Genomic DNA, 10110 nt, shown 5'->3' on the forward strand with positions numbered 1-10110 from the left:
AGACATCACGTGGTTACCTCTTGGTTACCATTCTCTGAACTATGTTTTATTTCCAGTGTTTTAACCTCTACTGAGGTTAAAAAAAAAAAAAACCCTCCCCCAAATGCTGTATTGCTAAACTACTTAGCCTTGGAACCAACACCCAATTCTTCCCATTCTCCCAAATCCATAACTACATGGTTGTTAAATAACAAAAACTCCACTGAGTAAATTTTAAAGATCTAACTGGATTTATGAAATGATTCATAAATTGGGCAGCATCCCATCTAGGAAGTAGAGGGGAGCTCTAAGGAGCTTATAGAAAGGGAGAGGTTTTTAAAGGCTGGACAAGGAAGTCACAAACAGAACAGAGAATTATTCCAGGTGAAGTCACCTTCCTTTGGGGAGAAGGGTCTTATTAGGTGATTACCTCATGTTTCTCTGGGAGATGGGGAGAGACCATGTGACAGAGTACCATATTGATGCTGACCAGAAGATTCCTGAGTGACCAGTTAAGACTATATTCCTGGGGGACATTGAAAGTGCAATTAGATTAGGTATAAAGCCCAGGTTTGGTGGTGTGGTCTAGCATAAGTGACTCTGTTTGGGGCCTGCAGTTTTCTTTTTCATAAAGTCAAGGATAAGGGGGCAAGCACCTCAGAGCCTATCACTTATTACTCATTTTATCATCCTCAAGAATTTGGATGTATTAAACTGCTCTTGTCCTCCGATCCCAAAAAAACTTGAAGACAATTCCTTTAGGGGAAATATGAGTCTGGTTGTTTAGTTAAAAGCTAAAAATGCTACTTGATATTGGGTTCTTTGACTAGAAGAGTCCCCAGGGGTCACCATGCGGCTCTGGTCTCTCCCACAGGTGGCCCCAGTGATTAAAGCCCGAATGATGGAGTATGGGACCACAATGGTCAGCTATCAGCCCTTGGGAGACAAGGTCAATTTCTTCCGCATGGTTATCTCAAATCCCGCAGCAACTCACCAAGACATCGACTTCCTGATTGAAGAAATAGAACGCCTTGGACAAGATTTATAATAACATAGCTCACCAATCTGTTTCGATTCTCTAGGTAGACAATTCAGTTGTCACAAACTGTGTGAATGTATTTGTAGTTTGTTCCAAAGTAAATCTATTTCTATATTGTGGTGTCAAAGTAGAGTACAGTTTAAAAATCCAAAAAACATTGCTCCTTTTAAAAATCCTTTCCTAAGTTTAGAATACCTCTCTAAAATTAGTGACAAGAGGCTGTGTTCTAATCGATAATGAAAAGCTTAAAATTGTTATAAATACTTCCCTTACTTTTAATATAGTATGCGAATCAAGCTTTATTTTCACTTCAGAGTAGTAGGATTGAATAGTGCCAAATTGCCCCTGAATCGTAAAAGGTTCTTTGGGGTGCAGTCAAAAGGAGAAAGTACATATAAAATGTATGTTGACAATAAAAACTCTTGCCTTTTTCATAGTATTAGAAAAAAATTTCTAATTTACCTATAGCAACATTTCAAATGTATTTAAATACATATAATTTTACAAAAGGAAAATATATATATTAAAAAGAAATCCTATTTTGTAACATATAGATTTTTATTTTATATGGGTTATACAAACTGCAGGGGCAGATATAAAAACTAAGCCAGATTTTTTTTTCTTTTTCTTTTAATGGAGGCACAATAAAACACTGAGCAAAGTTATTCTGAAACATAGGCCCACAAATTCTTAAAAAGGATAATGCCTTCTCTCTATTCATGTTGCGATTTATCACATCTCTAAAGTTAGTATTACAAAACAAACACAAAAGAATATTGCAAGTTCTCTAAAATGACTGACCAGATGGACAATAAAATTCTCTTCCCAGTTAAGTTTTCCACCCACTTGACCCTGAGTGGACCCACTCAGTAAACATGACAAGCCAAGCTTCATCTTAGACTAAAACTAGAGTAATTGTGTGTACTCTGCTTTCCAGTTCAGCTTGTATTGAACAGAAGGTGGATGCTCATTCTTGAGGCATCTTCCCACACAGTATTCTTTTATTAGGTCATTTGGATTAATTAGGGAAAAATAAACATAAAATCTAATCAGCCTGAGCAAAAAAGGAATGAAGCACACTCCAGAAGGTGGTGAGCCCAGAAAATTAAACTCGGCCATGAGAGAAGAGATCTCTGTGAGAACAATGATGTCATCCTGGGCACCCATATTGTCATTGTCCAAGAAGGAGTCATTCACCTCCTGGGTAATTGCTTCTTCCAGTTCCCTTCCTCCCCTACTCACCAAAGTTCTCTCCTGCTAGGCTTCCCATCACTGGAATCCCAAATACTTAATTTCTATCCCACAGGGGGTTATGTTCCTCTCATGAGATTTTGAGACAGCATCTTAAGACCTTTTTTACCTGCCTCTTGTCAAAATCCAAAGTGACCAGAGTGTGCAGAGATAGTAAGATAGTAGATTCTTAGAATTCAGGATAATACTTTAAAGCATTCTTCTTCCCCTGCAAACCTGATGGAGAGACCCAAGCTAGCAAGAACTCCCAATGATATTTGTGGGGCCACAGTTTATCAGAACCCAAGTAGTAGTATGATGACTACAGATTCACAGATGCAGACTACAGGCACCACCTTAGAACATTCATCCTTTCTATATGGACCAGTCAGATTACTAGTTAGAAAGCCTACAAGTATACAAGGGAAGAAAAAAAGAAATGCCCTATACTATAACCATAAGATCTAACCATCTGAAATCTGCATGAGCTTGCCCCTACATTCTTCCTCCTACATTATATACAAAAACATTGATACTTGAATTCAACATAGGTGTGGATCCTTCCTGTCTTGGAAGTAAATGGGTTCCCTATGATGATTAGGAGAAAATTTTTATCTGTGCCCCAGAACTTCACAAAGGAATAAGTAGTCTAGGCTATGTTCAATGGCCAAGCATCCTTTTCCTTTCTAGAAGTTGGCCATTGAGGCTATGCACATAGTCTTGAGCCTCAGGCCAAAAGGTCCTACCTCAGAGGCAGAGACACTAACTGTCAAGCCCACTGTCCTGCTTTGAGAAGAAGGGGCCCTGACCTGGACAGACCCCTCTCAACTGCAGGATGCTTATACCTTGCAGTAAAGATCTTCTAACAGAAGCTGCTGTTTTTTAACTTGATGGTATGATGGTATTTAAAAGGAGAAGCATTTGTGCCTATGTATGAAATTCCAGAAAAATAATCTTTACAAATAGATTGTTTCCCCCACTTCCTGCCCTTTCCAGATTCTTCTCCAGGTTGGCTGGGAGTCTTGCCTAATCCTATGCAGTGAAATCCCTGCCAACCATAACCCAGGAGAGGAGGTAAAGAAAAGCCTAACAGGTTCCAGTAGTTTAATAAATATGCTTTAAAGTAAGTCTGCAATCTACTTGGGAGAGAGGGAGGGAAGAAGGAAGGTGGTTTTGAACATTAGCTCAAAATCCCAGTGCCAAAGGCCTTTATGTGGGACCATCCTTTACAAATTTTAGAAAAGCCTGGTTTTAGCTTAATCAGAATTGACATGGCCATTTTTATTTATTCAGCAATATTGTGTTTGTTATTTTTAAATACTTGAAATAAAAAGTGTGATATGTCTTCATCTGAGACGCATAAATGGTACTGACTTCGTGTACTGAAAGCTAAGGACATCAATTGTGTGTATAAATCGTGTTGCCTTCGTTCTATTGATAGCACTGTCTCGTCACCTCAGATTGGGGTTGTGCACTTTAGCTCTGAACTGTACAGTGTTGCAAATCAACATATGTTGCTGTAAAAGCTTGTACAATCTATTATTGACATGTCTTTTTCTGTGTGGTAGCTGTATTGATATTATGAACTACATCCGCATCTGTTCCTGTGCTCGCTTGCTCTCTCTCTCTCTCTCTCTCTCTCTCTCCCTCTCCCTCTTTCTGCTAAACTGTGTGCCCTCCACATCAGCTCTAATAGAGAACATGCCCTAGGCTAAGCTCCCTACTGAGAAATCTCCCTTGATAACTGTGTGATTTGCAAAATGCGAGGTGAACGCTACTCATCTCCGAGAAGAGAAGAAACCCACACGGAGTGTCACAAACCACCCCAATTGCAGGTACTGTCTCCGCTGGGGTTTGGGGTAGGGACTCAGAATATGAACAAAGAAAGCACAAGTGTAAATATAGCAGCAGGCCAGGGAATCAAGGACCCTGATGGTGGGTATCATCTTGCACGTGCTCTCCTGTTTTCAGATGCTAAGTACAAACACTGTGTATTTATTAGTCACGTGTTCCAAAATACTGTTCCCAATTGGTGTTTCTGAAAGACATCAACATCTCCCCAACATGACACCATAACTAAAGACAGAAAATAAATAAAAAAATATAAACATGTGGCAACCTGTTCTTCTTACCAAATATAAACTTGTGTATGATCAAAGTATTTTATCTGTGTTGTCTCTCTAAACCCAAATAAATGTGTAAATGTGGACAGTCTTGGGCTTTGCTTGTTTATTTCTGTTGTGGAGCTTATTTGTTAATGAGTTGCCTAAATACAAGACCCCTCCCTTGTCACAGAGCCCAGAGTGTCTTTGGGTCTTTGCTGGGGAAAAAGAGCTGGTACTACTGCAGTCACTGTCCCTTCTGAGGGCAATTGTTTCACCTCTCATGCTTCAATTCTTCAATCAGATCCAGTCTTTTTTTAGAAATCATTTTATTGCGGAAAATTTCACATAGAAAAGTGGAGAAAACAGTATAATAAACTCCCGTGAAGTTCTCACCCAGTTTCCACATTTACTGATTCAGAGACTGAATCCCATTTCACCCATTCCTCCACCCCACGTCCTCCCTGACAACAAATTTTTTATATGACTCTGGAAAAGATAAGGCCTCCTAAAAACAAAACAAAAAAAGTCCTCACTGCAATTATCACAACGAAAGTGATAATAATAATAATAATATTGTCTTCACAGTAGCAAATAGTGAATGTTCTCCATTTCCCTGGATCTTGATTCGATAGCAAAACCCAGAGCCCGTGGCCTGGGGGCCAGGAACGCCAGCAAGGCTCACACAGCTTTCAGGAGAGACACGATATAATGCCATATACATGTGAGCCATGTGTAGGTTGTTGCATGTTATTGGTTATTTCTGCACCTCTGTGGGTTCTGAATTTTGGAGGTATCGTGTTCAGGGCTTTTCTCCTGTGCTTTTAGGAGTTAAGAGGGGTGGGCACGTTAAACCCGAGAAAGCCATGGGAATTTAATTGGTGGACAATATCCTGAAGTGCCTTATCAGGTCCTGGCTGCCCCTATGGGCTCGAGATGCCCTTAAAAATGTATTAGTCTGGAGTAAACAGATACTACTTTGAGCAGATGTGGGCCTGGGGGAGGACATAATGGGGAGGAGGAGACAATGTTTCTAGATAATTTCAATATTGCTTATAGGGGATCCAGTGGACAATAGCCAAATAAAGAGGGAACCCCTTGTGCATTCCTGCCTTTGTTCACATTATTCCTTCAGCCTGGGAAGAACCTCCCATTCCTCCTTGCTCTAGGGAGCAGTATCTCATGGATAGTGTTATAATCGCCTTCTTCATGAGGTTTCTGTGGGGGTTAAACAAAACATATGTATACCACTTAGCATGGTGCTTTGCCTCCAATAAACTTTCAACAGTCTTATTCTTGTAGGGATACCAGTAATTATATATGACTTCTATGAGTCAACTTTGTCACCCTCCTCTGAATTCCCCGACTCCTTGCTCTTGCTCAGTAGTTTTCATTGGGCACTTATCTAACAAGTTCAGGCTGGAAATATCAGCTTTTGCATTTTCTCCTGCCAAACCAATGCAGATTATAAGAAGAGTCTGTTTCTTATCCTTCTATGTTATCACCCCTCCTTTCTGTCCCCTCTCCAGCAACACACACACCCCTGACAAAATTCTGCAGACTCCATTGGTGTCCAACAAGTAGAAGGCACTCCATTCCCTCCCCCATATCGTCACTGGATCTTCCTCTGGAGTGTGGGGTGATTGTAGGCAAGATAATGTCATCAGCTGAGAAATGGGGTGAAGCAGGGCCTACTTGATCTCCAAGGAAAAATATAGATAGAAGGTGGTTTATGATTCCAGGTTTATACTGCTGAATGGAAGATATTTGCAAATGATATATCTGACAAGGGGTGAACATCCAAAATATATAAAGACCTTATGCAACCCAACACCAAGAAAATAAAATAATCTGATTAAAAACAGGCAGAGGGAAAAAAAAAGAACAGGCAGAGGAACTGATTAGACAATTTTCCAAAGAAGACATATAGATGACCAATGGAATGTGAAAAGGTGCTTGCTATCACTCATTATCAAGGAAATACAAATAAAAACTGTAATGAGGTACCATCTTACATGCAAAAGAATGGCTAGAATCAAAGAGACAAGAAACAAGTGTTGGCGAAGAGATGGAGAAAGGGAACCTTCATGCACTGTTGGTGGAAATGCAAACTGGTGCAGCAACTGTGGAAGGCAGTATAGAAGTTCCTCAAAATATTTTTTTAAGAAAAATATATACCATATGATCCAGTAATTGCACTGCTAGGTATTTACCAAAGAAAATAAGAACACTAATTTGAAAAGATACGTGCACCTCTTTATTTACTGCAGCATGATTTACAGCAGCCAAGACATATAAATAACCCAAGTGTCCATCAATAGATGAATAGATAAAGATGTGGCATATATGGATATAGATATAGAAGTGGTATATACACCATATAAAGATACACACACACACACACACACACACACACACTAGAATACTACTCAGCCATAAAAAAGTATGAGATCTTGCCATTTGCAACAACATGGATGGATCTAGAGAGTATTATGCTAAGAGAAATGTGTCAGACAAATACTATATGAGAAAGGCAAATACTATGATTTTACTTATATGTAAAATTTAAAAAACAAAACATATGAATAAACACAAAACATAAAGCAGAAACAAACCCACAAGTACAGAGAACAAACTGATGCTGCCAGGGGAGGAGGGGGTAGAAGATGGGCCAAATGGATGAAGGGGAGTAGGAGATACAGGCTTCCGTTTATGAAATGAAGAAAATAAAAACCCAAGCAAACTCTGTGCTGAGCACAGAGCTGGACGTGGGGCCTAATCTCACCACCCCAAGATCTTAAGCTGAGCCAAAACCAAGAGCTGGATGTTCAGTAGACTGTGCCTCCCAGTCAGCAGCCCCCTGCCAGAAGCTTTCATATATTAATCCAGCACCTTCATTTGACAGGTAGGAAAATTGAGACTCAGAGAAGTTTAGCCATTTTCCAAAGTCAGTGAATTCACAGCACAAGCAGCACTTTGCAATGAGATGATACATTTGGTGAAGCCTCAGGACACTGCTCAACCATACTAGAGTGCCTGGCTTCACCTGATCTACCACATTTCCCTACCTACATCTCCTACTTCCATGTTCCCACTCGCCCCACACTCAATGCCACCTGGCCTTTTTTGAGTCCTGCCCCAGGGCCTTTGTCCTTTCCACGCCTGCTCCTGAGAATTTGCTGTCCCCAATATTTTTTTACAGCTGGCTCCTTCTTCTCAGTCTGCCTGGGTTCCAATACCACCTCCTTGGCAAGGCCCTCCCAGACCAACTGATCTGAATTTCTTCACTCTTTATCATGCCATTTCATTTAATTTCCTCATAGCAATGTTCTCATCATTTATTTTTCACAAACTTCAGAAATGCCTCAGTGGGAAATAACAATGCAAACCATTGCCTATTCACAGAAATATGTGATTAAAACCAGAATTTTCTGACTCTATCATTGTCAAAATGAGAAAATTCATACGTGCATGTAACAAGAAGAGGAGCAGTATGCCCCAACCTAACATCCTGATAATACTCAATTACTAAAGGCTTTTCAGTAGTGCTCTGCCCTGTATTAGCTTCTCTGATCACCCCACCTCAGCTACAGCTTCAATATTCTATTACACGATTCTTCACATATTAACTCGGGCTCTGCTTTTATGATGTAGACTTGTTTGTTAAATATTTTACTTTTTTATCTGAGAGAGAGACAGTGTGAAGAGGAAGAGGGAGAAGGAGACTCCCCGCTGAGCAGGGAGCCCGATGTGGGGCTCAATCCCAGGACCCTGAGATCATGATCTCCACCAAAGGTAGACACTTAGCCAATCAAGACACCCAGGCATCCCTTAGATTTTTTTTGTTTAACTTAATTTTTGGGCCAGCAAAAAAGAACTGCTTCCTAATCCAATTAGGTGAACACATCTAGCTCGAAAATTAAACCCAAGGCAATGTCCAGTTAACTCAGTTTTTACCATCTCCGAGGACTCTGAGATTCCATTTATGTTTTCCAATAACAGGGCCAGCCAGCACTGTCTTCTTTAATTTATTTGCCTACTAAAACACACATATACAAATATATGTGTGTATATAGAAATATTCTATCTATAGACAGAGTTGCATTTACTTGTATGTAATTATGTAGATAGAAGTGTACACCCATACCCACAACCACTAAGATTTAATGGACTTAATGGTATAATAATAAAATTGAGATCTATTTCTGTTTTTGACACAAAATAGGAGCAAGCACTCACTGAAGGATCAATGGCTCAGAGCCCAAGTTTAAGGAAACCTGGAGGGGTTGGTTTCCCAAGAAATAGCGGGGTGCTATAAAAATAGCCCACAGGTATTGGCTGGTTAAGAGGCATAACTGTTTCTTTATGCCTCTGAATGGGGAGGCCCGGAAGGAGGAAGGCCAGGAGCAGGGAGGCTGAGGAGGAAAACAGGCTCCCAGGAGTAACTGCACCACCAACACACCCCCTTCGGCCACCATTCACCTTCTCCCAACCTCTGAGCTATTGTTATTGGAGGACAATGTAAAATAAAAATTGCTTTGAGGGGCACCTGGATGTTCAGTGGTTGAGCATCTGCCTTTGGCTCAGGTCGTGATCCCAGGGTCCTGGGATGGAGTCCTGTGTCAGGCTCCCCTTAAGGAGCCTGCTTGTCCCTCTGCCTGCGTCTCTGCCTCTCTGTCTCTCATGAATAAATAAATAAAATCTAAAAAAATTAAAAATTGCTTTGAAAGGGTAAAATAACTACAAATGGGCAATGCTGTAGAGACAGCAGATGATTGCATGTGAGAGGAAAGATGGGATAAAACTGACACGAGGGGCCAAGAGGCTGGAAGGAAATAGAGCAAAGCCCAAGGAGGATAACCTGACACCCCAGGTGTGCACGCACCTGTGCTGACAGACACGCACGTCCTTTCTCTACACGGGCTTGCTAAGCCCCCTCCCGTCGTCCAATCCCAGGGAGCTATGCTCCTTGCCAGATCTCTCACTAGAAGACAACACCTACTGAACACAAAACCTGACTCGGTTTCACCCCCCCAACAAACCCTTCCCCCTGCACCCTTATGTGAACGCGCTGTGCTTGCAGGTCAGATCCTTTGGAAACGATCTGCAGCTGTTTGTCATCTATCAATCTAGTCTGTCTGTCCTCCTTCCAGGGCAGGGACGGGTCTCCTACTCATGGGTTTAGAGACCTAGAACGACTCTGAAAGATCATCTGGTCCATAGTTTTTGCAAACCCCAGGCTGTTGACCCACGGGGAATGAAGACCTCTCCAATCCGGGGCAAGAGAGAGAAGATCTGTGTCTCAGGATTTCTCTGCCTTGAGTGCCTCGGGTTCCGGGTCACACAGCTTTGAAGAATGAAGAGGTTGAGCAGGTGAAGAGTGCTGGGCAGCAAGGCAAAGTTTCTGGAGCAGTAGTATAAAGCTCCGGGACAGGGAAGGGACCTGGGAGAGTTGCCGTCAAAAGCTTCTAAGTTTAGGGGGTTTTGTGAGCTCTTTTGCGGAACTTATCTTAAGCAATCAGGGTGCACTTGAGTCATGCTAATTGGGGGCTTTGGTCATGTATCTGTCTACCTATTCGGTTATGTCAACACGCTGATGGGCTTTTTTGCTGACATCTGGGTGCTTATGTCTCAGCCACCACTCACCTGCGATGGTGACAAATGCTTTGTGGTGAATTGCCTTATTTTAGGACATTTTGCAGAAGTCATTTCTGCGAAGGCTGCAAAGCAGAATTGTTAGCGCGGGCCTGTCTGAGTTAT

At 41.4% G+C, this 10110-nt stretch overlaps 1 protein-coding gene across 1 annotated transcript in view; it reads left to right on the forward strand.

Moving 5' to 3' along the window:
* GAD2 (glutamate decarboxylase 2) overlaps positions 1–4462 on the forward strand; it is a 90594-nt gene extending 86132 nt beyond the window's left edge. The window contains exon 16 of the mRNA XM_072742090.1: positions 854–4462. Coding sequence (XP_072598191.1) covers positions 854–1027 — 174 coding nt within the window. The 3' untranslated portion in view covers positions 1028–4462. The remainder of the gene's footprint in view (positions 1–853) is intronic.
* The last annotated feature ends 5648 nt before the right edge of the window (positions 4463–10110 follow it).

Source organism: Vulpes vulpes, chromosome 2 (genome assembly GCF_048418805.1).
Source record: "Vulpes vulpes isolate BD-2025 chromosome 2, VulVul3, whole genome shotgun sequence".
In the NCBI taxonomy this organism is placed as follows: Eukaryota; Metazoa; Chordata; class Mammalia; order Carnivora; family Canidae; genus Vulpes; species Vulpes vulpes.